This window comes from Eulemur rufifrons, chromosome 7 (genome assembly GCF_041146395.1).
Source record: "Eulemur rufifrons isolate Redbay chromosome 7, OSU_ERuf_1, whole genome shotgun sequence".
Lineage (NCBI taxonomy): Eukaryota > Metazoa > Chordata > Mammalia > Primates > Lemuridae > Eulemur > Eulemur rufifrons.
This window is the reverse complement of record NC_090989.1, coordinates 156,794,164-156,820,596: the sequence shown is the minus strand read 5'-3', so window position 1 is coordinate 156,820,596 and position 26,433 is coordinate 156,794,164. Positions and strand designations below refer to the sequence as shown.

The 26,433-nt window shown below is 60.2% G+C and overlaps 1 protein-coding gene across 1 annotated transcript in view; it reads right to left on the bottom strand.

The window, feature by feature from the left end:
* The window catches only part of DNAH1 (dynein axonemal heavy chain 1), a 72,599-nt gene that overhangs the window by 6,309 nt on the left and 39,857 nt on the right, over positions 1–26,433 (bottom strand). Inside the window, exons 31-65 of the mRNA XM_069473696.1 lie at positions 25,844–25,993; positions 23,809–23,895; positions 23,513–23,699; positions 21,966–22,057; positions 21,614–21,768; positions 20,047–20,224; positions 19,029–19,223; positions 18,821–18,940; positions 18,430–18,588; positions 18,234–18,341; positions 17,062–17,202; positions 16,761–16,921; positions 16,101–16,258; positions 15,623–15,796; positions 14,830–14,868; positions 13,152–13,330; positions 11,990–12,220; positions 10,748–10,944; positions 10,134–10,269; positions 8,981–9,189; positions 8,590–8,761; positions 7,970–8,161; positions 7,534–7,644; positions 6,582–6,767; positions 6,028–6,219; positions 4,627–4,794; positions 4,352–4,543; positions 4,081–4,212; positions 3,453–3,578; positions 2,666–2,785; positions 2,431–2,580; positions 2,164–2,324; positions 1,107–1,332; positions 798–993; positions 328–479 (exon numbers count right to left, since the gene is read on the bottom strand). Coding sequence (XP_069329797.1) covers positions 328–479; positions 798–993; positions 1,107–1,332; positions 2,164–2,324; positions 2,431–2,580; positions 2,666–2,785; positions 3,453–3,578; positions 4,081–4,212; positions 4,352–4,543; positions 4,627–4,794; positions 6,028–6,219; positions 6,582–6,767; positions 7,534–7,644; positions 7,970–8,161; positions 8,590–8,761; positions 8,981–9,189; positions 10,134–10,269; positions 10,748–10,944; positions 11,990–12,220; positions 13,152–13,330; positions 14,830–14,868; positions 15,623–15,796; positions 16,101–16,258; positions 16,761–16,921; positions 17,062–17,202; positions 18,234–18,341; positions 18,430–18,588; positions 18,821–18,940; positions 19,029–19,223; positions 20,047–20,224; positions 21,614–21,768; positions 21,966–22,057; positions 23,513–23,699; positions 23,809–23,895; positions 25,844–25,993 — 5,532 coding nt within the window. The remainder of the gene's footprint in view (positions 1–327; positions 480–797; positions 994–1,106; positions 1,333–2,163; positions 2,325–2,430; positions 2,581–2,665; positions 2,786–3,452; positions 3,579–4,080; positions 4,213–4,351; positions 4,544–4,626; positions 4,795–6,027; positions 6,220–6,581; positions 6,768–7,533; positions 7,645–7,969; positions 8,162–8,589; positions 8,762–8,980; positions 9,190–10,133; positions 10,270–10,747; positions 10,945–11,989; positions 12,221–13,151; positions 13,331–14,829; positions 14,869–15,622; positions 15,797–16,100; positions 16,259–16,760; positions 16,922–17,061; positions 17,203–18,233; positions 18,342–18,429; positions 18,589–18,820; positions 18,941–19,028; positions 19,224–20,046; positions 20,225–21,613; positions 21,769–21,965; positions 22,058–23,512; positions 23,700–23,808; positions 23,896–25,843; positions 25,994–26,433) is intronic.

Below are 26,433 nucleotides of genomic sequence, written 5' to 3'. Positions count from 1 at the left end.
GCTGGGACTACAGGTGTGTACCACCATGCCTGGCTAATTTTTAAATTTTTTATAGAGACAGGGTCTCAGGGTCTCAGTATGTTCCCCAGGCTGGTCTTGAACTCATGGCTTCAGGCAATCCTCCCACTTTGGCCTCCCAAAGTGCTGGGATTATAGGCATGAGCCACCACGCCCGGCCAGCTGGCTGTTTTTAACCAAGGAATTGTGTGTCCTCTGCCCCTTTGCTCTTGCTGTGCCCTTGTGCCTAGCTTTCCCTTTCCTTCCACCCTGTTCTCAGGCCCGCAGCAAGGGCTGGCCGCCCACCCAGCCATCTCGCTGCCCATGCACCTGGTTGATCTTCCCCTCGTTCATCATGATTCGGACACACAGCAGGAAGGCGAACATCAGCTTGTGCTTCTCAAAGAGGCTGCGGCAGACGTTGCTGTAGAGGCTGTAGGTCAGGTAGCGATTGATGTTGCTGATGCGCTTCTTGAGGTGGTCTGCAGGGCACGGAGGTGATGGCAGGGTGTGGAGAGAGGTGAGAAGAAGGCAGATCTCTGGTGTCCAGCCCAGCCTAGCCGTCCCCCCAGCAGCGATAGGGGCAGCCTGGGCCTCCCTTTGGGTCACTTGGTGTTCCCAGTGAAGGGGCTCCAAGGAGAGGTGTGCGACGTTCTTACGTACTGTGAGTCAGATACGAGAGTGTGTTCAGGTGAACGTGGGCATGAGTTTACATGCGTATATCTCACAATGGAAACGTGTCCACAGGGGTCGTGTCTACATTGGAGTGGGACCCTTGTGTGCGCCGGCACCAGCACTACCTGCCCTCTCTGAGTTGGCGATGCCCGAGAGGAAGATGTTGAGAAACCACTCGAGGGAGTACTGGTACATGGGGTCCACGTTGGCGAGGTCAGACACGCAGAAGAAGAGGATCTGGGTGCGGACGGCCACAGGTATGTACTCCATGCGTGTGAGGTCGATGTCCTTCTCTGTCTGCTCTGCAATTCTGACCTTGGCCTGGGGTGTGGTGGGAGGAGGGTCAGGCCTGGGCAGGCCGGCAGAGCGGAAGGCAGAGGTGGGTGGGGGTGGGGCAGGCCTGGGGCAGGTGGGGTAGGCAGGCAGTTGCTGACCTGGATCTCACCAGCCTTCATCTTGGAAGCTTCCAACACCTTGATGAGCTCCATGTCATCCACAGGGTTGCCCTCAGAGGAGCTGAGCCGGTACAGGATCTGATCTTCGATGTCTTTCAGCTCCTGACGCATCTTGGCGTTACTGATAATCAGCTGGTTCTTGGCCTCCTCCAGGTCGGGTCGCTCCTCAGCCACTACCTGGCCCAGTAGCTGGTCCTCTAGGCCACTGCCAGCGGCAGGAGACACCACATCTGTAATACTTGGTGGGCCCCGGAGGGCCACCCTTGGGGCTCTAAGAGCCTGGCATCCTTGCTGGTGTCAGCCTGGGAGGCCTAGCCTCCATCTCAGGCTAAGGACTAGTGCGCACACTGCCTTCAAAGTGACCAGTTCTCAGTGAGACTTCAGGTGGCAGCCTGGAATCCTAGCAGGGGCCAGCCGTTGGATGTGTTACCTACTGGGGTCTCCAGATACCTCCCCAGCAGGAGGGAGCTGTGGGTGACCCATAGGGACAGGCCTTAAGGGCATTTTCACCCCCTGGCTGGTGGAGTAGTTCATAGTGGCCACTGGAATTGAGGCCTTGGCATGGAGCAGGCCTGTGGGGTGTGGGCTCTGTATGGGTGACCAGAGAAAGCCATGGAGCCTGGGCTCACGGCGGCAATGAGGATAGGAAGTACGGGCTGGGTGCAGGGAGCCAGAGTGTGCTCAGCTCAGGGCTCTGGGACAGCTCTAGGTGTGAGGGCACAAGGGCCTGGCAAGGGCTAAGCTGGAGAGGAAGTGTGCCTGGAGGGGGTAGGGCTGGTGCTGGCCAGGGAGGCCAGGGACCCTAACCAGGGATACAGATGGGTTGGGGGCAGGGGTTCTTAGGTGGAAATGGGGGCAGGTAAGGGGGGCTGGCAGAGGTGCTCGAAAGGCCTGGAATGCCTTCCTCTGGGAGGAAACTGGCAGAGGCTTTGAGTCAGGGAAAGTCCCACTGAGTCCTGGCCTGGGGGTGAGAGAAGGGCAGCCAGGAAGGCGGAGGCGACACTCATGCTTGGCGTCCCGAGGGGTGGGGGCTTACCTGGGTGACAGGGTGAAGTTGATGAGGGTGAGTTTGGTGGAGATCTCAGGTGTGTAGTGTGGGTTGGGGAGCTTGGTGGTGATGTACATCCTGAAGTCCTCATGGTAGGGGATCACTGTGTCCCCCAGCTTCAGCACAGTGTTCCCCTGCTGCTTGTATGTCTGTGGGAGGTGGGATGGGCGGGGCCTGAGCCTCACCAGTGTGGCAGGGAAGGGGCCTGCCCTCTGCCCTGTCCGGGCCTGAGGCACCCAGTCCCCACAGGCCCACCTGCTTGAGCAGCACAGGCTCCAGGGCTGGGTCCAGCTCCTCGCCCACGTTCTCCAGAAGACACGGCTTGCCAAATCGGATGGCGTTCTCCATGCTGCGCAGGAAGTCGCGGTCACTCAGCTTGAACACATCCAGGCCACTGTCCTTCTCCTGTGGGGCAAGGGGGCAGGTGGGGGTTGTAGGGGCTGAGAGTCAGCCTGCTGGTGGGGGGTGGGGCCCAGTGGGGGGAGCTCACCATATTCTTGATCCACTTGTTGGCCTGGCCCTGAGGGTCAATGAAGTGGGTCCAGCGCTGGGAGAACTGGTTGATGACCCCATTCTCCACTGACAGTGTGTCGTTGGGGAGGCCAGCGATCTGCGGAAGGCCAGGCACGGGACTGGGTCAGGGTTTTTATGCAAGCAGGGCCTCCTGGGGCATCAGCTACTCCCAACCTCGTGCTCTGGCTGTGGACTTCCCTCTCCTTATTGCACCCCCTTGGAGGTAGTGGCAAGTGACAATGTGGGCAAGGTCTCAGTCCCCAGGACCCGCTGCCTCTCTCTGGCTCCTGGCCTGGCTCCTGGTGCCCTCCTTTGCTGGGCCTTTCTGTCCTCTTGCCTGCTGAGTCCTCACTCCGTGGGACCATCTTCACGGGGCCCCCACCCTATCAAGCCTCCCAGCCTTTGTCCGTGCTCAGCCTCTGCCTACAGCCTCTTCTCTCCCTTTGCCAACTCTCCCTGCCCTTCAGACACAACTTCTTTTAGGAAACCTTTGTTAACCCTCACTCTGGACACTGCTCCCCAACCCCCACCCCACAGTCCTAAAAGAACCCCTTATGCCCGCCCCCCACATTTAGCTAGCATCTGTGCCACACTCGCCTAGCTTTCCTCTCCTCTCCCGCCCACCACCCTCTTGCTGGGCCCAGGAGGGTTCAGAGGAGGGTTCGGGCCCTGGAAAGAGAGTGGAAGGGAGGCAGGAGGCTCCTGGCCCAGCCTGGACCACAGCACAGGCCCTGTCTGGTCACTCCTGCCCCTGGGGTGGGCACCTGCCACGAGCGAATCTTCACGGGGTTGCCCAGTGTCCCGATCAGTGTGGGCTCAGAGGTGTGTGGAACATCGTGGGCCATGAGCTGCTTGACCCAGCTGTCGTAGAGCACTGTGCGGTACTGGCCCTGGGGAGATGCCAGACTCAGGGCCACTACTCCATGACACCCGGGGAACACTCCCCACCTCCCGCTACACCACAGCACTCAGCAGTTGCACACAGGGGTCAAGAGCTCAGATGTGGAGCCAGATGCCTGCATTCTAGTCCCACTTTGGGTGACTTCTTTGGCCTCCACAAACCTCAGCCCCCCATCTGTGAAATGGGGGTGATACTAACAATGCCCACCCGTAAAGGTGGCTGCGAGGACTAAATAGAATACATGGATGGAGTGTTTAGAACAGAACAGCACCCAGCACAGAGCAAGTGTGGAAGTGTGAGCTCCCACTAGGTGGGTTTGCTGGCTTTCTGTGCGCTGCCGGGGCCCCAGCGCCTCGCAGCGCTTGCCTCTGAGAGGGTGCCTGCTACGTGCTCACTGGACGGCTGAGTGAGGGGAGAGCTGCCCTGCAGGCCCCTCATGGGGGTAAGGCCGAAAGGAAAGGCCTCTTTGGGCAGAGCTGGGGGCTCCCTACCGTGAAGGGGCCCAAGTAGGCCACAAAGCCGGCAGCCACCAGTATGTTGCCAGAGATGTTGTTGAGCATGTACTCCAGGTTCTCCACCGTCTCTTGCCAGCGCACCTTCTCGTCCGACAGCCCGTTGATGAGCTGTAGAGGCAGCCCCATGGGGTTGGGCTCTGGGAGGCTCGGCTGGGGGCCTGGGGCTGCCAGGGAGGGGGTGCGGACAGCCACCCCAGGCCCCGCCCACACCCCAGGCCCTTCAGCCTTGGTGGAGGAGGGTGCGCACCTTGTCGGCGCGGCCCAGCCGCTGCTCACACTGATCACACTTCAGCTCCAGGTCCTCCTTCTTAGTGATACATTCTCGGTACTTGGCCTGCATGGTGGCAATGCCGTTCTCCACCTCGAGAAGGCGCTGCTTTGCCTCCTCCAGGATCCGCTGCGTCACCTCCAGGTCGTCCTGGGCTTCCCGCAGTGCTTGCTGCAGAGGGCAGAAGGCGTGGGGCTAGCTCGCCATACGCCAGGGAGGGGAGCCCACCTGCACCAGCTCTGCTCAGCCCTCACCCGCTTGGGCTCCACGGCCTTGGCCACGAAGTGGTACTTGTGCATGGCGCGCACCCACTGGCAGATGGAGGTGCAGGCCTTGGAGACCTTGGCAATGGCTGCTGGCTGGAACTCTTCGTTGTCGATGTATGGCTGGATGGCTTTGATCACTGCCTCCCCAATGTTGTCCTGGGGTGGGAACGCTGGGCCTCAGGAGGCTGCTTCTCAAGGGTGGTGGTGGGGGGGCGGTGCTCTGCTGGGAGGTGGGGCCTGCTGAGGGACACCTTGATCCTGCTTCTATGCCCCATGCCCCATGCAGGTCTTAGTATAGACGGGCTTCTCCTTAAGGAACAGCACAGCCCAGAAGGGCTGGCCAGAAAAGGAACTTCTCTGTCCCCAAAATTCTGGATAATATGATTAGAGAGTTCTTCCTTGGAAAACTGTGGCAGCTTCAAGATCTGGTAACACACAAGGCCCCATTTGAAAACTCATCTGAAGACCAGGCTGCCTCCTGAAGGCAACACCACCAGCAGGTGGAGGGGAGTGTGTCGTTCTGATGCCAACCAGGCTCATGTTCAAGGGAATATTAATTCCCACCCCGAGAGCCTACCGCACCCTCCAGGGCTCTTGTCCCACCCAGGGACAGTCCAACCCTGTAGTTCATGAGGGGCCCAAGAATGTGCATTTTCACGAGCTCCCAGAGGTCAGAGCTTGGGCCCTACGTGCCGGCCGTGAGCACTCCTGGCCTGGGTGCTTCTCAGAGGAGCCTGATGAGGCCTGCGGGGCCTCTGGTTTCCCAGCTGACGGAAGAGGAGGAGGAGGGAGGGGGCACCACGGGCGGTCCAGCTGCTGCTGAGATGGCTGTGGGAAGTGCCCAGGGTGCAGACACTGACACGCGGTGGTAGGCAGCGCCCAGGTGGGACAGGCAGCTGCACAGGGGCCTCCAAAAGCGCTGTGGGTGTCAGGCTGACCTAACTCTGGCACAGCCCCCGCGAGAGCACACACCCAGGGACACTGACAGCCCCAGATGGACAGAGAAACCCAGAGACAAAGAAAGCTCAGACACTAAGGCCGAGGGAGAGACGTGATGACTGAGCACATGGGGACCGTCTTGGCCACGGGGTTGCAGGGAGGAAAGGGCATGAAAGAGTCTCCAGGCTGTGGAGCCTCAGAATGACTGTGGGTGACATCCTGTGGGGCTGCCTGGTCCCAATTTCCTCAATACCCATCTGTTGGTGGGTCTGTGTGTCATCACACCAGACCGAGAGCTCCTCGGGGCCAGGCTCTGGTCCCAGTCAGCTGTGGGCTGACTCTGTGGGCAGAGACCAGACAGAGACCATGGCACACACAGACGCTGTGGTGGGACAGGCTCCTCTCCGGCTCCACTGCCCTGTCTGGTCCTGTCCTCACTGGTGTACTCACCTTGTCAAACTTGAAGAGGCTCTCGAGGAAGCGGCCCGGGTCCTGCAGCAGCCCCTTGCCTGGCTCCCAGTAATCATCCACCTTGGTGCCTGGTTTCTCTCCAGGAACCTTCTTGGGCTTGATGCCCTTCATGATGCACACAGCTTCTATGACCAGCTTCACGCCTGGGGGTGGCCTCTGCATGGCACGCACCTGCGGGCCAAACCACAGGTGGGGAAGGGGAAGGCCCATCACCAGTGGGTACCCCTAGGCAGGGACCTTGCCAGAAAGGTTGGCCCCACCAACCAAGTCCCTACCACCACAGGACAAAGGGTGTACCCAGTCCCAGCCTCAGCCTGTGGCTCCTCCTGCTCCCCTGGTCCCCATGCCCCTGCCTGGGCCCTGGGGGCCGGTACAAGGAGGGCAGGACAGGCAGCTGGGTTCCGGCCCAAGTTCTGCCCTCTCCTCTTTGTGTGTGGTCCCCAAGGGATGTGCCGAGGAAGGGCCTGTGGACTAGGACTCAAGAGGACGGCAGAGAGGGATATGAGAGCAGTTCCAGGCGCCCAGCTGCCCACCTCAGTCACATCGTTCTTGTTGAGGTTGCGCAGGCTGGCCAGGGCTGCGTCCAGGGCTGGCAGCGCCTCGTCCAGATCCTTCTGGGCATCGTCAGCAATAGCTTGTGCCTTCCTGGCCTTGTCATTGGCCTTCATCTCTTCTTCTTGCACTGAATTCCGGGTCTCCTCAGCGATGGCCGTATCCACCTGGGGTGGGAGCCAGGGAGAGTCCAGCTGGGGGCCAGTGGCAGGCCCAGGCCTGCCCTCCTCCCCTTTCTCCTCTCCGCTTCTCAGTCTCCCCAGATGGAAGGAAATGAGCACTGCCCTGCTCTGCGACAGCCCTCCAGCTACGACAGGCCACGGAGATCTGGGAACACCAGGAGCCCCTTCCACGCCCTGAGTACTCACCACGAGCCTGGCAGGGGGCTCGGGGCTTTACGGATTTGAGCATAAGTGCCCCACAGGGCAGGGCCCCCTCAGACACCTTCACGCAAGACAGAGAACGGCCCCTCCTCCCACCTTTCTTCCATCGTCTTTCCATCTGCTGGAAGAGTTTGCAATGCACTGACTTTGCAGAGCAGGACACCCGACTACTTCTGGCGGAATGAACATGCGAATCGGTCATGTCTGCTGGGAGGATGGGGCCTCCACTGCGGGGCCTCGTGCCGTACAGTCTCACCTCTGCCCGTGGCGGCCCTGCCCCTCAGTCGCACCGTGAATGTCAGTGTTGTCTGGGGTTGCTTGGACTCCCCTGCCTTGCTTTTCATGGATCCCCTGCCCAGGGCAGTGTCTGCCACAGGATAGATAGGTTCTGACCAAACATTTCTTGAATGAAGGAATGAATGACCACTGAATGAGGAAACTGGGGCACACAAGGGCTAAACAACTTGCGGCAGTCAGGAAGCTCGCGATCGTGTGATTGTATGGAGCTGCCGAGCATCCTCAGACCGGGGGCCCCAGGAGCACCCCCAACCTTGATCTGATCCATGGTGAGTATGGTGTCCTTGGCAGCCTCCTCCAGCAGGGGGCGCATGATCTCCAGATCCTCCTGCATCTTGGCCACATCCTCCGCAGTGCGCAGCAGCTGGGGTTGGGGCACAGAAAGGAAAACAGGTGTGACAGGGGACAGAGGGAGCTGGCCTACTGGGCCGCCCTCGTTCATGAGAGGGAGGCCGTGGGTGGCAGCTTCTGTGGCCCTCAGGTTGCCCAGTGGACCCAGGGGGAAAGGGGTCAGTCCCCCAAGAATTTGTGGGTGCCCTGCTTTAGTGCCTTTGGCTGGCAACTTTTATTCTTTCAATGAAGGGGGAGGCCACCCAGTGAGACCCCGCGGGCTGTGGCATGACAGACGAGCTGGGTCGCCCTGGGCTGAGGCAGCCAGCCGTGGGCCTTGAGGCCTCGCCGGGGCCCACCTTGTCAAGGCCACTCTTCATGCGGTTCTTGGCAGTTTTCAGCTCCAGCTTCTTCTGCCCGATGAGGATGGAGAAAGTATTGAGCAGCTCCAGGTAGCTCTTGGGGGTCACGTAGTTGTGGCGGGCCAGCTCTGCCAGGTACTCCACACATTTCTTGGCCACGGACTGGTGAATATGCACACAGACCTGAATCTGCGGGGAGGGGGACCACTGAGGCCAGCCGTGTAGAGGCCCCGGCAAAGACAGGGCCCTGGGCGCCCACAAAGCCACTGCAGCCTGGTCCCAAGGAGGGACGTGGCAGGGATCTCCATGCCTCTCACACTGACTCTCACGATCCTCCTGTGGTCTCTGGAGCGTGTGAGGGGCTCTTGCAAGAAAGCTGCCACGAGGCCCTCAGGCAATAACGGAGACAGCAACTGAGTAGCTATGTGCCCGGCACCATGACAACCTGCAGCACTCCCCATTTTACAGATGAGGAAACTGAGGCTGAGACAGGGGAAGCCGTCTGACAAAGGCTTACCTTCGGGGTGGGCCCAGGACTTTCACCCAGGTCCTAGTGATCCCGAGCCCATGCCCCAAACTTAGCTCCCCCGAGGGCTTGCTCTCACCAAGGCACCTACCAGTCCTCTAATTACTTCAGAGGAGGATTCCAGTTCTGGGATCTCATTTAGAAACCTGGTGGCCACAGACTCCAGCGCCTCTCCTGGCCACTCGTTAAACCAGTCGATAGTACAGCAGTTGACCAGGGAGGGGAACTGCCTCAGGCGAGCTCGGAAGACCTCTCCGATGGGGCTGGGAAGCCGGGGATCCAAATGAGGCCCAGAGACACTGACTAAGCCCCCAGGAACCCAGAACCCAGGGCCCTCCCACAGCCCCGTGCCGTAGCAGCCAGGACACAACAGCACAGCAGCCTGGGCCCAGTGGCACGCTGGCCAGGCCCAAGTGTCCCTGGGGCCAGCCCCACCCGCCCAGCCCTGCTGACCCAGTGTGGCCCGACGACAGCTGCCGTACCTCATGCACAGGACCATGTGGATGTTGTTGCGCACACGCCCGGTGTAGGCCGCCATGAGGTTGGCCTTGGTGGGCTGCAGACCCTGCTCCTGGATGTAGGGCCGCATGGTGTTCATGATCTGGTCCTGCTCGTCCGCGGTGTAGATGTTGGGAATGTCACCTGAGTTTAGGACGTTGTTGATGTCTTCCAGGAAGGACTCGTTCTTGATCTGGGCGGGGGAACATGGTCGGGGAGCTAAGACCCTGCGTGTTGGACTCCACAGCCACGGTCTCACCGGACCTTCACAACAGCCCCATTTGACAGACTGTGCCACTAAGGCTCGGAGAAGTCACATACCGGTGACCTCATAAGTGACCTCATAGTCATAGTCTAGGACTTGCAGCCAGGCCTGCCCCACTGTGGAGGCTCTGAACATAAGCACTGGGCTGTGGCAGGGCCCGGGTTTGGGTAGGGGGTATGACATATTCCTCCTCACGTTCCAGGCCTCTCTCCGTGCCTCAGTTTACTCACAGGAGGAAACCATGGCCACAGGCAGAGATGGGTCCTTGTCCCTTTCACATGGCCTGGGCATCCTCACTTTCCTAACTAACTCAGTGGCGCCTGCAGGGAGCCCTGGGGTCGGGACAGGGGTGGGGAGCAGAGGGGCTTTTGTCCAGGGTGGGGCACATTCTGGGGCTTCAGCCCAGCCCCTGAGCCCAGTCCTGACCACCAGCCAGGCACCACCACTCATTGCCTTGTAGCCTGAGAGCAGCAACCTCTCCTTCTCTCGGAGACCTGGGGAGGGGCCTTGTTCCCAGGGAGCCCCAGAGGAAGCAATCCCCAAGAGAGAAGCCTCGGGTCCCAGCACTTTGGGCACAAGTCCTGTGTCCTTGAGGTGGGCAGCTGTTGGCCAGTGAGTGGGGTGCCAGGGCATTCGTTGCCCTTGGGGCCTAAGTTATGATCTATAACCCCCTTAGCTCTGAGAGGTTGGGTTTGGCCCCATGCTCCTGACTTGCCCATCTGTGGCCACACCTGATCCTAGTGGTCCCTTCCAAGACCTGCCCAACTGACAGGGAGCTGGACATGAAGGACTGACCCCCTTCCAGGATGCTACACTGGGATGAGGCTGTGTGCAGCCTGCCCTGAGCCCTGCTCTTGCCGTGGTGGTGGCACCTGGGTGTCTGAGAACAGGAAGGTGACCGGCAGGCTGTGCAGGCCCGCCTTGAGCAGGACCTTCTTGACATCTTCACGCCACTCAGACATGCCGTAGTTCTTGGATAGCTCAATCTGGAAGCATTCATACTCGGCCCTGGAAGCAGGAGTGCGGGTTGAGGTGTGCCAGGGGCTCGGGGCCAGGCAGGGAGGGCTGGTGGGTCCCCAGACCCCACCCTGACCATCTGGAGTCTTGCTCCTATCCCGGGCAGAGCTGCACACTCTCCAGGCCCTGAACCTGCCTCTTGCCTCCAGGCCTTTGCTCAAGCTGTTCCCTTAGCCTGGAAGGTGCTTCCCTGGCAGCTGCCCAGCTCTGATTCTGAGAGCAGCCTGTGGCCACCTCCCCTAGGCATCCCTCTGCATGCCCCCGCTGCCCTCCCTCCCCGCAGCACCCCAGGCACTGCTGCGGCCTCTCTTTGGAGCCCAGGTCCTGCTCCCCTTCCTTTCAGAAGCCCACGGGCTGGGTGGGTCTGCCGCAGGGCTGCCCCGGGCTTCCACCACTGTGGAAGAATGCATGGGTCAAGCCAACAGTCCGCCACTAGCCGCCTAGTGCCCGCCATGCCGGGGGCCCTCACATGTGCGAGGCGAGCCGGGTGAGGGAGCTGCGGCCGCTGCCGCCCACGCCCAGCAGGAGCGCGTTGCCCAGCGCCTGGCGCAGAGTGCGGCTGATGCGGCAGATGTGGCTCATGGCGTCCATGAAGAGCACCAGCTTCAGCTTGGCCGTGTTGATCTGGTTGTAGTCCTCCATGTACTCCTCGATCACCTGCATCATCTGCAGAGCCGGGGGCAGGGGCGGGAGAGCGGGCTCTCTACTTACTGTAGGGCTCCCAGGTCCCCTGCCTTTTCCTCTGTGACCTGGCCAGCTGCATGTTTTCCCCTGCGGGCTTAAACCCTAGCCGGGGCCTTGAACATTCCCAGGCACTGATAAACTTAGTTAGATTGTTGCTTAAAATACTGAAGGATCAACCATGTTGCTAAGCACGTAGAAGTGAGCCTCGCCTCCTGCCAAATTCCTTAACCCTCACATGATCTCCCCTAGCCCCCTCATTGTGGACAAGCCTAGGCAGGACATCTCCATCTCTCCTAATTAATGCTTTGGACCAATCTCCCTGGCATTTAGTGCTTCTCTCTTTGGAATCTCAAGCAGCCCCATCGAAGGGTGGGTTGGGACAGTCCCTTGTAGGAACTCACCTGCTGCTACTTTTGGGGTGACTCCAGCCGTGGGTTTGGCTGGTTGGAACCCCGCGTACTGACGCCCTCCCTGCCAGGGGGCTCACCCCTCCCATTGCCAGTACTGCTCGTCCTGTGCGCGGAGGATGCTGGGCCTTAACAAGCCAGGTCTGCCTGAATGGGGCCTGAGGGCCAGGGTCAGAGCCCTGCCTGGTCCCCTGGGGCTCACTAGGCTGTACTGAGCCCGGGGGGAGCTCCTGGGGACTGGGAGAGGGCCTGTGTGGAGAGGAACTGCTTGGAGGCCCACTTCAGCTGCGCAGCTCGGAGGCCACTGACTGAGGCCTCTGCCCTGCTTCCCTGGGGTCCTGACGAAGACCCGTGTCCCCAGGGTCCCTGTGGCCCCACTGTAGTGGGATGACAGCCCTCAAAGGGGCACGGTATGTCCCTGTTTATAGAGCCTGTCCCAGCTGAGCCACAGGCTTGTTCTCAGAGCTGGTGGAGCAGGCCTGCTGGCAGCCCATGTGACAGGTGAGCAAGCGGGGCCCAGAGAGAGCCAGCACGTGCCAGTGTCCCGCCCCTTCTGTTAGTGGGGACTGCAGAGGGCCTGGGCCCGCGCCAGGGGTAGGGCGCCCACCTGGGCCCCTCACCTTACTCTCGTTGGTGATGAGCTCGTAGGACTTGAAGTCGGAGCCTGGCGACATGAAGTCCCCGTAAAGAATGGGCTGGAAGGGGCAGACCTCCTTGAAGGTCACCTCCCACAGCTCCATGCGGCTCTTGAGGAGCTGGTCGAACCAGCTGCGGTCCTCTTCGTTCACCAGCCGGTCGCGGAACACGCGGCAGTTCTCGTGATACCACAGTCGCAGCAGCTGCACCTTGTCCTGCGGCAGTCCCAGCGTCAGTGCGTGCCCTCAGCCCCGGGGCCTCAGCCATTTCTCAAAGCACCAGGAGGGTGGGCTACAGCTCCTGGACCCCTCATCTGGGCCTGGCCTCCCGCCATGGCCTGGCTGGGGCCTGGTGGGGGCTACTGGAAGGTCTGTCCGCTGACCGACGGAGAACTGAGCGCGTTGCTCGGCGCTGCCAGGGCCTCTCCACGCCCTGGGCTCCTGGTCCAGTTGGCCAAGTGCCCCCGGGCACCCAGCTCCACTGGCTGGCCATGAGCACCTCAAATCATCACTTCCCCCTCTTTTAGCCCCCATGGCTCCCCTCACCCCAAGCCCAAGAGCTTGATTCTCCTCACACCCCACATCTGACCACTCAAGCCCATGGACGGGGCTCACAAATCTCTGACTCTCCATCCCTTCCCCGGCCTCTCCCCCAGGGCTGGACCCCCAGGCTCTTCTCTTGACTCCACTGGCTACAAGCTCAGCAAGGCCAGGGCTGGCCCCGTCCTGTTCCCCCCATCTTCCCAGCCCCGGGCTCCACGTACACGCCCAGTCCCTTTCCAAAGGGCAAGTCTGTCCCTGATCACCCCCATGGCTCCCTGTCACCCTTCAGACAAAGCTTGAGCTCCGTCCTGGCCCCTCCAGCCCCCAGTGCCCCTGACAGCCCACTCTCCTGCTCACTCTCCCAAGCCTCCTCACACACAGGGCCTCCACCGGAAACCCTCTTTCTCCCTGTCCTTCCCTGGCTCCCTCCCCGGCCCCAGGCAGGAGTTTTGCCACAAGTTAGGGCTCAGCTGCACCAAGGCTGGGCTCTTGAGGGCACAGCCCCCTCAGGGCCTGTTTGGGCAGGAAGGCCTGAAACTGGTGGGGCCAGGGAGGACAGCGAGGGCAGCGCAGGCCCTGGGGAGGGCACCTGCCGGATGCTCACCTCAACCTTGGCTGGTTCGGCCATGAGCATGCCCTGGAAGACTTTGGAGAGGTCCCTCAGGTTGAAGGTGTAGTGGGACTTGGCTGGAGTGGGCAGCAGCTGGGAGGTGATGGTGGCATACACCACGATGGTGGCTTCCACGAGGGGCTCCGTGAAGTGAGCAATGTGGGGGGCCCCGGCTGGGGGAATGAGAGAGACATTCTCATTCCCCCAGCCAGGTGGGACTTGGGGACAGACCGTGGACAGGTGAAGGCAGACAAAAGGAGCCCAGGGAGGGGGCTGTGGCAGGGGTTAGGCACGGGTGGCGGGGCCTGAACGGGGAGCTGACAGGATCCCCTGACAGAAGAGGGGCCAAGGTTGGCGCTAAGCCTCCATCTTGTCTTGAGCGCCTAGAAGGATGGAGTTGCCATCACCTGGGATGAGAAGAGTGCCGGGGGGGGGCGGGTGGCATCCAGGAGTTGGACTTGGGCAGGGTCAGTCTGAGACACCCAGTGGACGTCGAGGGGAGATGTGGAGTTGGGCCTACAGGAGAGAGCTCTGGGCTGAGGACATGAAGTGGGGTGTCATAGGCACAAGACGGTTTTTACCGTCGGAGGGGGGACAGATGGTCTGGGAGAGTGTGGCTGGAGAGCGAAGAGGCTGACACAAGCCCCGGTCAACCTGAGAAGGGGCAGCCGGGAGGGAGGGAGGCCTGAGAGGTGCATGCTGCGGGTGGGGGACTCTGCCGGGTCCATGCTGCTGACCCCTGGGGAAGATGAGGACCAAGAGCTGATTGCTGGTCTGGCCACACGAGGCCACTGGTGACAAGAGCGTTCCCAGGGGGAGTGGGGGGAGGGCTGGTGCAGCAGGAAGAGACAATGCTTCTGAGTTTTGCTCTCAAGGTGAGCAGAGAAAGCAGGCAGAGTGGGTGGGAAGGGGCAAGAGAGGCTGGTTGTGTTTGGTTGTTGAGATGGGAGGAGTCGGGTGGTCTGCATGCTGGCAGAACGGCCCCACAGGGAGGGAGCCCTGGTGCTGGAGGAGGGTGGGGCCACATCCGCAAGCAGGCCCCAGAGGGTGGGGGCTGGCTCTGGAGCAGGACGTCCACGCCTGGGCGCAAGAGAGAAGACAGGGCCGGGGGGCTGGGCGCGGGTCAGCAGGCAGGTGTGGGGGAGGCGCAAAGGGGTGCCGTCTTCTGCAGCCTCTTCGAGCTGGCGGTGAGCAGGGGCAGAGGCGGCGTGGGTGAGGGCGGACACCAAAGTGGTCAGAGCCCTGCTGCGGGGTCCAGCAGGCCCACGAGGGATGCTTGCCCTGCGCAAATCACTCCACACCCTCTCCTCGGAGAGCGCTGGCTCACTTTTGAGCTCTGGCTCTCCACACAGGTGGGAGTTTGTCGGATTCCTTTATTCATTCATCCTTCTTGCCTTTCCTTTGCATCTACCATCAGTCGGACACGAAGCCAGGCACTGAAGGACTGACCGGTTATGAGAATGGGAGGACGAGCCCATGCAGGTGGCCAGTGCTGGTATCAACCTCCACTCTGGCACCCAGTGGCCCAAGGGCCCCACATGGGCCTGAGGATGGTTCGCTACGGCGCCTGGGCCCTGCTCCAGCACACCTACCCAGAGCCTGGGGCTCACCCTGGGAGGGTGCCCCCTTCCCAGCCAGGCCCTCCCAGGCCCCTACCCGGAACTTTACTTACGCACAGGCTCCCGGTAACTTCTTTCTCCAAGGAGTCCATCTGGAGGTGGAGGGAGAGACACAAGGCTCAGAGTTAGGTGGACATTTTGCTGCCCACCTTGGCTGGCTGTATCCAGCTGGGAAGCTCCCAGGGCAGCCACTGACCACCCTGCCAGCTCTCCTCAGAGCAGTGTGCTCCCCACCCCAAGCTGGACATGCAGGCAAGTCCTGGCCTACAGCCCTGGGGGCAGGCCAGGCCAGAGAAGGGAAGGCCTTCCATCATGGCAGGTCAGAGTGTGTGTCTGCAGGGAGGTGGGCTGGGGGGAAATGGCATCCTGGGGTGGACTTTTCTCCAAGCCCCATGAAGGCTCAGGGCCACTTTGTCCATTCTATTTTGGTGGTTTTTCCTGATTTACAAAAGTAATATCCGCCAAAGTTTCTGGTTAAGTACTAACATGTACATGTGTACATATATGGGTAAAGCATACACATATGTATGCGTCATATATTCAGCAATCACCACGTGCCAGGCTTCATGCTAGGTGCCCTGCATGCAATACCATACTTAACCCTCATGACTTGCAATGGTAGGTACTAATATTATCACCCATTTTACAGATGAAGAAACTGAGGCTCAGAGAGGTTCATAAGCTTGCCACAGGTAATAAAGGTGAGTAAGGGGTGAAGCTGAGGTTGTGGTCAGTGTTTCAGCCACTCCATCCTTTCCATGGCTGTCCAGCCGTCCTTGGCGTGACTCAGCTAGCCTGGGCTTGGGTCTTGGCCCATGATCTCCCCTGCCCCGACCCAGGACTCACTTGTCCAACTGCCCAGGATGGTGGAGAAGATGCGTTTCTTGCTGACCTCATCCATCTCAGTAAAGGACAGATAGTTGAAGTGACGTGTCAGCCTTGGGGTGATGGCATTCCTGCCTCCACCCGGGGGGCCCATGGCACAGACAAAGTTGATGTCCACCAGGTTCTTGAAGGCTCCTGGAGTGAGGGCAGGGAGTCAGGAAGGGCCCTGCTCCAGGCTGCATTATGGCCTTTGTGGGCACCCCCTCCATAAGAAATTAAAAATTATAATTTACAACAATATTGGCATAAAGACAAATATATTAATATACATTAAAATTTTTCTTTGACCTAAAAGGTCATTCCCCCTTACCAATTTTAAGAGAAGTTAACATATTTTCACAGGCCCCTACAAGTATGATGATCCTTCAGCCTTATGTCTTCTGTGCCCCCGCCCGGCACACCCAGCCCTCACCCCGCCATGCAGGACGGCCGCACGCACCGATGATCTTGCGGTCATACCAGCCGCCGTGGTCCATCCACTGGCGCAGCAGCTCGATGGGCGGCTGTGCGCCGTATGTCTCCAGGGCCGGCATGTTCAGGTCATCGATGAAGAAGATGAAGTTGCGTCCCAGGGGTGGCCCGAACACACCCTTCCGCCTGCGGGGAGGGGCTGTGTGAGCCCAGCACCCATGGGTACCAGGTCCTCTGAGAACCCAGGGCGTCCTCTGAGAACCCAGGGGCAACAAGATAGCGGCTCTGCCTCTGGGAAGCCCTCATTCAATTTCGGCCTCCTCCAAATTGCTAGACATCTTGACCAGCCCTTCGTCTTGTTCTGAACATCTTGGGACCTCTCAGACGGGCTGGCCTAGGGCTGAGCTCCCTTGAGGCTAGTGTCACCTCCGAGGCACATGGATAACAGGCACCTCAAAGACAGCCCCATGGCCCAGCCCACCCACTGAAAGGCTCTGCAGGAATTCTTGCTGGGGGGAAGGCTCTGGAGCAGTCTTCGAGGGAGCCCTGGGCCCTCTGGGGAGCCGCCAGCTTCCCCCGGGAGGTTTCTGACAAACACAGGAACATCAGTTGGTGGGAGGTGAGACAGCAGCTGGTTCAGCTGAGCTGGGGGACACTGGGGCTGAGGATGGAACAAGGGGTGCCCTGCCTCTTGTCCAGCTTGCTGTCAATGAGGTCCTGGGTCTGGTTGGCTGAAGTGCGGGCTGAGAAGGTGAGGAAGTGGCTGATGTACTCCAGTGGCAGGTTCTTGAGGAGCTTGTCGGAGATGGTGAGGGTCTTCCCCGTGCCCGTCGGCCCAACACACAGCACCTGAAGAGCGGGGACCGTGCAGGCGGAGTGCATAGTGCGCCCAGCACACAGGAGCTGCCACCTGGTCAGTGCGGGAGGCTAGCCAACCCCCAACCTGGGCCTTGCAGTGGGCGGAGACAGGGCATGGCTGGGGCACTCACGGGCTTGGAGTTGGTGAGCAGCATGCCCAGCAGGTAGGACATCTGCACGGTGTCCATGGTGGGCACGATGATGTTGCAGTAGTTGGTGTCTGGCATCATGGTGAATGCGGCTGAGGAGTCGATCCACTTCACCCAGGCAACCTGGAACCACAGGTGGCTCAGGGGTGGGCCCAGAACCCTGCCCTGCCCCTCTGCTGGCTGTGGCCCTGTGGCCAAGTGCAGCAGGCAAGGAGCGGCAATGTTGGTGCTGCTTCTGATGAGGTGGGAAGTCCTGTGCCCTGCTCTCTGCCTGGGGCCAGTGCTCCCAGTACACACCGCCAGGAATGGGGGACTCTCTGAACACAGCTGCCCAGTGGGGGCTCCCTAAGGACTGCCAGCCCCTGGGTCTCTTCGTAAAGATGCTCCGGGAACTGCACAACCCAGAATGCAGGGGTGTTTGCTGTCTAGTTTCAGGCTACCCAAGGAACCATGGGGCCAGAACCATGGGTGCTGGTGCCAGCTGGATGCTGAGAGGCCACCTGGCCCGGTCTCCCCCACAGCCCTGACCCACCTTGCAGACTTCCCTTGATGGAGGCTCACTATGGCCAAATCAACATGTCCCACTGGGGACACTGCTGACCATTAGGCCCAAATGTGCGCTGTAAGCCTCCAGCAGGACTCTGCACGGTGACTGTGTAGTCTCTACAGACACCTCTCTGGCCCCTCCTCCTGGGCCCGGGTCCTGAGCTTGGAATGAGGGTGGGCTCATGGAACCCTTGCTGGCTGATAGTAGGGCTGGGGACACTGAGGTAGGCCACAGGGGCTTCCCCCCACCCCAGGGGAGCCCAGCCTTGGGGCAAATGGGGCCTTTCAGCAGCACTGAGGCAGCCGGTCCCTGGGCTCAGCATCTGCGCGGAGGGGGCAGTGGGTACAGCTGGGGAGGGAGACACTCTTCCAGCCCCAGGTCCAGGTCCAGCTCTGCCACCAGACAGCGGGTGGGACTGCTGTGACCCCCACTGTCTGGAAAACAGGTACAATTACGGCCACCCCATGGGTCTGTGAGGATGCATGAGGCGATGCAAATGACCCCCAGCCTGAGACCTGGTGACCATCACCATGGCCTCCTATCTGGTCATCATACCTCGATCAAAACAGCCACCACCCAGGGGCCTGCCCAGCCCGGCCTGAGGCACCTTCTTGCCCTCCTCCTCCTCATCCTCATCGTCCTCGGTGTTGCTGATCCCCGCGTCCTCCAGCCTGTAGTCGAACACCAGGCCCTCTTCCGGGAACGGCAGAGTCAGCTGCCAGGGCCAGGAGAGAGTCAGGGTGTGAGGCCCAGCAGGTCTGAGTGGACCGGTCCCTGCGCCCAGGCCGGGGCTGCCGACTCACCTCTTCAGCCTCCATCTTGGTCCGCAGCCAGTGACTGAAGCTGGTGCGGCCTTTGCTGTCCCCGGTGGCACCCACGCTCCAGATCAGGGCAAAGATGAACCAGGGCTCGATCAGCTCTGGGATGCGACTCAGCTTCTCAGGGGGTATTTTCCTGAGGCCCTGGGGACAGAGGGAACAGCACCAGGCTGAGGTAGGAACAGCACTGAGGGGCCTGAGGAAGTGGGGCAGGGGCCACACAGCTTTGTTTCCTTACAGCAGATGGGATGGTGTGGTCCCATGACCCCTGCCCCACCAACCCGCGTCTCTCTCCCCAGCCCTCGGGGGCCCAGGCAAGGAGTGGGGGGGAGGGGGCAGAAGGGAGCAGGCACCCAGCCCCCGCTTAGGGCTGTACCTCTCTAGGCAGAAAGGGCTTGAAGAAGCACTCGAGCAGCTTGAGGAAGCTCATGGTCAGGTTGCTGTTGGTCGAGCTGATCACCTCCTTCACCGAGGACCGAACAAAGGCGATGGATTCCTGCAGGGGTGAGCACCCAGTTCTCACGGCTGTTGGCCACAGTGCCCTCTGACCCGCCGGGGCCGGAGATACCTGTGGCCTGGCTTACCTCCAGGAAACTGACAAAGAGGGCCTTAAAATGCTCCTCATAGGGCCTCAGCACAGTGGGGAGCTTCTTCAGCCAGCACTCGACGAAGGGCAAGAGCCCCAGGATGCTAGGCTCCAGGTACACCATGCCACAGCGGGACACCGTGGCTGGCGAGGCCACTGCCAGGTCTTGCACCTCGAACATCATGGTCATTGCCTGGAGCCAATACGAACTGTGTGAGTGGGCGTGTTGCCAGTCCCCAGGGCTGGAGCAAGGGCCACAGGGCCATGGGGAGGGGCTGTCATCCTGGGAGAGGCAGCCATGGGCAGGCCATGGGGGAGGGCAGTGCGGGGTGGGACGCAGGAATCCCTGGGCCCACAGGTGATAACGTGGCCCTCCCTGGAGTCCTTATGCAGAGCCCACATTGGGAGGTTGCTGAGACTCTCTGGCCAGCCTAGGGGCAGGGCATTTGGGCACCTCCAGAGGCCTGGGGAAATAGGACAGGAACTTTGTGCCCTGCTCCACCCCATGCACACGGACACAGGTCCATGTCGACTGCCAGGTGCTCTCAGAAGGACTCAAGAGCTCAACTCAGCATAGCTACTGCGAACTGCTCTCATGCCAGGCCATAGCCCTCTTTTTCTGAAAACTGTCCCTCACGCACCAGAGAGGTCCCTGTGCTGGTCTACACCACCTGTCCCCCAGACCCCCCTGGGCATGGTGCCAGGACCTGTGGACACCTGACCCAGATGGGGCTGACACAGCTGCAAGTGGGCCTGGGAGGCACGAGGCAGTGTGAGCTGGGGAGCGGCAGGGCATCATCCTGGCCCTGGGCCAGGACACGGGGCCAAGGAGGGGTGCTGGGAGCCGTGCCCAAGCTCCTGCCTGCTGGTGGCTCCTGGGCAGGTCGCAGTGACAGTCTGAGACGCAGCCATGGCCCCAAGAGGGAGGCATGGAGGGAGACCAAGCTCAGCCAGCGTGGTGTAGGTCCAGGTCCACCCTGCCTCGGAGGAGAGCAGGGGGCGCACGGGGGCCGCACCTCCGTGAGCTTGATGATCTCCCCGGAGCTGAGGCACAGCTTCTTGTTGTCGTCCAGCACCGTGTTCATGTTCTCAATCCAGACGGCGTCCACCGGCCCGTCGAACATGTACCACTTCTTGTTGGTGTCAGAGGCGATGGCCCCCGCCCGGATGAGGGAGGAGAAAATCCCGTCTGTCCTGCAGGGCCGGGCAGGAGAGGGCTGTGGCGCTGGGCGGGCTCCCGGCAAACTGGCCCCCGGGAAACTGGCCCCCGGGCTGGGCCTACCCTGCTTTATTTATTCCTTCAATATCTTCATTCTTTTAAAAATTATAAATGGAAAAATGGGACTTTTTGGTGTACCATGGTGTAATGAAAGTATGCGCTTATATGCCCTCCCTGCTGAATCCCCACGACGTCCCATTAAAAGCAGCTACTGGAAAACCCTGACAGGAAAAGGGGGTGGGGGAGGCACTGCACGCAGGCAGTGGGTGGCAGGGCTGACAAAGATGCTCTGCTGGGCCAACCTGAGGCGCCGGAACCTTCCCCCTGGCCTGACTGCGCACTTCCTTGTAAAATCCAGTTTTAGCAGAGAGCCCTGCTCAGTCGGTTTAGCCAGGACTCTTGATACCTGATCACCCCCCAACGCCCTCCCTGAGATGTGTGATCCCCCAGCCTGTCTCCAGCTAGAACCCCCTTTACCCCTGGTTTTCCTCTTGACCTTCTGTATTTTTCCATCTACCGACCCCTACCCTGCTCCTTGGCTGTAAATTCCCACATGCCCACACTGTATCCAGAGCTAAGCCCAATCTCTGTCCCCCGTTGTAAGACCCTGTTGCGGTGTCCCTATACCTATCACGACATCATGATGGTCCTGAATAACATTTCCTTACCATGCTTTGAAAAGTATCACTGAATAATTTTTTTCTTTAACAGGGGACATTTTTCTGGTCTGACCCCCGGACCCCCCATCTATTAATACCTACATAAGAGCCTGGTGCAGATGCGGGTGAGACCCTTCACCAGAGTTGGGGAGCGGTACCAGCCCACGCTGGGAAATGCAGGTGACTCTCCCTCCCCAGGGCCCATCCCGCCTGGGCCCCCAGGACACTGAAGCCAAGCAGACAACCCCAGCAGAAGACTGCAGACTCTTCTTTGGAGAAACAGAGAGCTCTAGAGAAAAGACCCTCAGGTGCTGGTGTTTGGGGGTCTCCATGCAGTTGCCCTCCTCCCGTCTCAGCGCACTTTCCCTAACATGCACACCCCAGCCTGGGCGCAGGGGTCCTCGGGGTCCCACCAGCCTCTCCCAGTCTTTTACTGAGGCTTACTGCTCTCCAGACACCGTTGGGGCACTTTTCATGTGTTAAGTTCATTCTTGCCTTAGCATAATAATGGTGCCATTATGTCCCCACTGCAGATGAAGGAACCAAGGCCTGGGGTAGGGGTGAGGAAGGTCACTTAGAGAGCCTTTGGGCTGCAGGGCCTGAGCGCCCAACCTTCCACTGGGCTAAGGGAGGGAAAGGGGTGCCATGGCCCACAGCCTCCAGAGGTCCAGGAGAGGGCGGTCGCTGGAGGTCAGGGCTACTCACCACTCATGAGTGAGCAGGTCGAACTCCCCGTACAGCTGGCCCATCGTGATGGACTTGGGGTTGAGCACATAGTAGTTGACGGCCTCGTACACGCCACCACTGATGGACGGCTGCCCTTTCAGCAACGTCATGGCCGCTGCCAACACTCTGTAACACTGAGGAGACGGGCCCCCGAGAGTGAGCCTCCTGGCTCCCCAGAGAGCAGGGCTAGAGTGGGCTGGGGTGCGCAAGAAGTAGGAGAGGTGTCCTAGAGGCCAAGGGGTACAAGCGGAGGCCGACACCCCTTGCTGAAGCCACCCCATCCCTCGGGACCACTGTGGGGCGCGGGGCTGCCCAGCTGGGATCCACTTACGTTGCTCTTGCCGGAGCCTGTGGGCCCGACGAGCATGAGGCCGTGCCGCACCACTGTGGTCTCGTAGAGCTGGATGCACTTGGTCAGGAAGCCTGCGGGACATGGCAGGGGGGCCCGGGGTCAGAGCACGGGTGTGGGTCCTGGCTACACCACTAGCTTGTGTGACCCTGGGTGAGTCATTTCACTCCCTGAGCCTCAGTTTCCTTATCTGTAGAATGAGGACAGCGGTAGCACCAACCTCATAGGAACTGTCTAAATGCCAGCCGTTATCTCCATCGTGACTATCATTCCTTAACATTCACTGGTCAGGTGGGCAGCTGTCACAGCCTGCTCAGTGTTGGCTGTCACAGGCCCCACGACCGACGTCAGCCCCATCCTGCTGAGAGCACCACCCCAAGTAAGTCCTGGCCAATGTGGGGCAAAATCCTGGGGACAAACTCCGAGGGTCAGTGAGGAGCTGTAGAGACAGCTGCCAGCCGTGGCAGAGGCCAGGCCCACACGGGTAGGGAATACAAGCCTTAGCCCAAGGGGGTGGTGATGGCTGTGGCCCTGCGGGTCTAGGGGTCCCAGGTCCACTGAGCCAGGGATGGCAAAGCTGACATAAGGCTGTGAGGGAGGGAAGAGTTTGAGGCTTCATTCAACAAGCACGCTGGGGCGCGGATGGTGGCCTGAGAAGGAAACCTTAGAGCCTTACGTGGAAGTTAAGAGCAATGGAGGGTGCTGCGGAGAGGACTTGCTGGGCTAAGTGAGGGCCCTCAACTGCTCAGGCCCCACAGGAGGGCCCTGTGTGGCCAGGGTGGCCAGGCATGACTTCCTGGAGGAACACCCTCTAGCTAAAGGGCCAAGTGGAGGGGTCTGGGAGAAGAGGAGGGGATGGCTGGGCTGGAGGACGGTGGGGACGACAGCTCGAGCTGCGTGGACGTGTGGTGGCTCAACTGAGAGCTTCACCCTACTGTGAGGGAAGAGGGCTTGGGGTGACAGGGAGTCTCCTTAAGGGCAGTGTCCCCAGAGCCCTTCCAGCCACATGGTAGATTTTCTAACAAGCTGGTTAAGGAAGGGCCCAAATGTTCCTTAGCACAATGATGCCAGGGCTGTCACTCAACAAGGAACACGAGAAAGTGAGCAAGTCTCTTTAGAGGCATGGAGCCCAGGCAGCCCTCAGAAGAGGGGAGTGGTGGCTGGAACATGGCGCTGAAGCACCATTCCTGCCCCAAGTGGGAGAGGGTGGTGCAGAGGAGCCGGCGCCTGGGGAAGCAAGGCTCTGAGCCCTTGGTCCTCACATGGGAAGGCTGAAATCATGAGGTCTTGGGAAGGGGACAGCACCTGCTTCCCCAACACCAGGTGGGTTCTGGTGGAGACGGCCAGGGGCACCTGCCCTGTCCCTGGATTGCTTGGCCGAGAGCCCCAGCCTGCAGCACTCTTGGCCAGGTGTGGGGGACCCTGAGGCTTGAGTGTCCCATCCCTGTCCCCCTGCCCAGGACTCCAAGGTGGCCAGAGACAGACCCGCCTGGCTCTGGGACTCTGGGGAGGCAGGGCCCACGGCTCACCATCCACATCCTTGAGGTTGCTCTTCTCACAGGCCTTGCGGATGGCCTTGTCCAGGATGCCGTAGTCAGTCTCTTCCTCCTTGATGGTGGGAAACAGGTCGGACACGATCCCGGAGAAGAGCTTGAGGTCCTCCTGCAGGAACTTGGGGACGTTCACGTCGCGGATGGCCCGGAGGCAGATCAACTCCTGCAGCAGTTGCCAGTGGAGCTTGCAGGGTGGCAGGCCAGATGCCCCTCCAGCTGCCCAGCAGCCCTCCCAGAGCCCTGCTCCCCGGAAGCCCCTGGACAGAGCTCACCTCGTTCATGCTGGGGTTTTCTCGTTTGAGGTTCCCAGCAGCCGAGATCACAGTCTTCACGGCTCTCATCCCGAAGTCATAATGATCCTATCACCATATGTAAGGAGCCGTGGGTAGGCATTGTCCCTCTCAGGGCTTCTGGTGGCGCACACTGCCTCCCACCTGGTAATTGGTACCTAGCCACACCTCATCACCAGCTCAGGTTGCCCCCTGGCCACAGCTGAAATGTCACTTCCCCTCCAGGCCCTCCGTAACCACCCACATGCCCCTGCCTGTGCTGGTGCCCCTCCTTGGGCTCCTCTGGCACCCTCTATTTCACCATTCCAATGGCTCTCTCCCTTTGTCAGGTTATCTGTTCTTTTTTTTTTTTTTTTTTTTTTTTTTTTTTGAGACAGAGTCTCACTCTGTTGCCCAGGCTAGAGTGAGTGCCGTGGCGTCAGCCTAGCTCACAGCAACCTCAAACTCCTGGGCTCAAGCGATCCTCCTGTCTCAGCCTCCCGAGTAGCTGGGACTACAGGCATGCGCCACTATGCCCGGCTAATTTTTTATATATATATTTTTAGCTGTCCATATAATTTCTTTCTATTTTTAGTAGAGATGGGGTCTCGCTCTTGCTCAGGCTGGTCTCGAACTCCTGAGCTCAAACGATCCGCCCACCTCGGCCTCCCAGAGAGCTAGGATTACAGGCGTGAGCCACCGCGCCCGGCCAGGTTATCTGTTCTTGAACTCCTGGCCTCCCAAAGTGCTGGGATTACAGGTGTGAGCCACCATGTCCAGCCCTGGGTCACATGTTCTGCATCCATTCTGCCTTGGTCACTGCTAAATCCCTGCAGTCCCAGCATATCACCAAGGCAGGGAGGCACTCAAGTTGTGTTGGAAAAGTGAATGAAGGAGGTTCCTGTCTGTGCAACAAATGGCTGGGCCTCCATAGCCTTTGAGCTTCCCTCTAACATTCTCCTGCAACATCTCTCCAGACCACCCTGGTTCTGTTTCTCCCCATTGCACAGTGGGTGTGATGGAAATAGTTAAATCCGTCACTTTGCCCCGTGGTGCCAGACTATGAGGGCTACGTCTAGACCTAACCCACAGATAGCACAGGCACTTGGAGCTGCATGAAGACACCAGGCTTGACTGTGGGTCATCGCCACTGGGGAAGGGCTGAGTGCATTTCCAGAGCCATGTGGGATAGCTGCTCTAATGGCGGGGCGGGGTGTGGATTTTTCAAAGCAGGTAATTGGAAAGAAGGGTGTGTGTGAGTGCTGGCACCCAGGCGCACACTATTACTGCTTTTCCTCTTAACGGACTGAATCTCTTCTGGCCCATGGATTTTGGTGGGCTGCACCTGGCCAAAGGCAGCATGGTTGCCCCCTGGCCACAGTGATTGGTGCTCATGGACGAGCAGGTGACCTAGAGAAGGCCCATTAGGGCAACACCAGGCATTTTCTTCTGAAACTATTAAGAAAGAGAAACTAAGTTGGTAGCATGTAAGCCTGGAGGTGGGACTTGTCTCTGCTGCCACAGAGGGGGACCCTGCCTGAGAGCTGAGCTGAACAGGAAAGCTCCTCCACCAGTGCCGGCCCCGTCTGCCCTTGAACCTGGGCTCAGCACACGGAGAGGAAGGCCCAAGGTGCTGGGAGGCTTGGGGGCGCCCAGCCACCCTGCTCTGGCCCCATGAGGCCAAGGTGCGCTTGCTCCCCAGCTTTGGGTCATGTGGCTCTGGGTTCCCTAATGATCATCCCTCCTTCGCACCCAAGCCCGCCAGGTGAGCATCTCTTTCTGTTCCTGCTCCCGCTGCACTGTGCCTGGCCAGGCTCAGCTGCCTGGGACCTCAATGTCCTCAGCTGAGAAATGGGCATGTAACTCCCACCCCACAGGGCTGCTGGGAGGAGTCGACAAGACAGTGCCTGTAAAGCACATAGCCCAGAGCACGGCCCTCGCGGCAGGTGCCCAGCAGAAGGTGAGTTCCGAGCTGCTCTGGAGGCTGGGGTGAGCCGCACTTCTCAGACCCCGGAACCTGATCAGGGCGGGGCCTCACCTGGGAGCTGAGCTGCTCCGAAGACAGCTTGAAGGTGGTCGTGATCTTCTTAGCCAGCACATTGGCCTCATTGAAGCCAAAGGAGTAGAGTGAGATCTCAGCGATCATGGCATAATCCGGAACCATCATGGCCACGGGCCGGAAGAGAGCCTGGGGCACAGGGCAGGTGCGTGAACGGTAGGCAGCCCTCGTCCCTAAAACACCAGCCACTCTCTGGACCATCTGGCCCCCAGAGGCAGTTCACCTGGCCCTCCGCTCCAGCGAATGCTGGGACTGCCCTCTGCACCACGCCTGCCGTGGCTGAGGCTTACCCGCCCCTGTGGCCGGACGGCTCTGGCCTTCATGTTGATCTGAACCTGCCCCATGTAACTCCCAGGAGATGGCCCCACTTGGCTCCTGTCTTCCTGTTTCTCTCGAAGGCCTAGCCTGAGCAGCCCCCATCACATGCCCCCTGACACAAACGTAGGCAACCCTGACCCCTCCATGCCCTGAGCGTAAGCTTGGGGCCTCCCCTCCATTGGGGGGGGGGGCTTTAGGACCCCTGGGCAGGGGCTGCCGCAGGGGAACTCAGTCCCTGAAGTCCAAGCGGC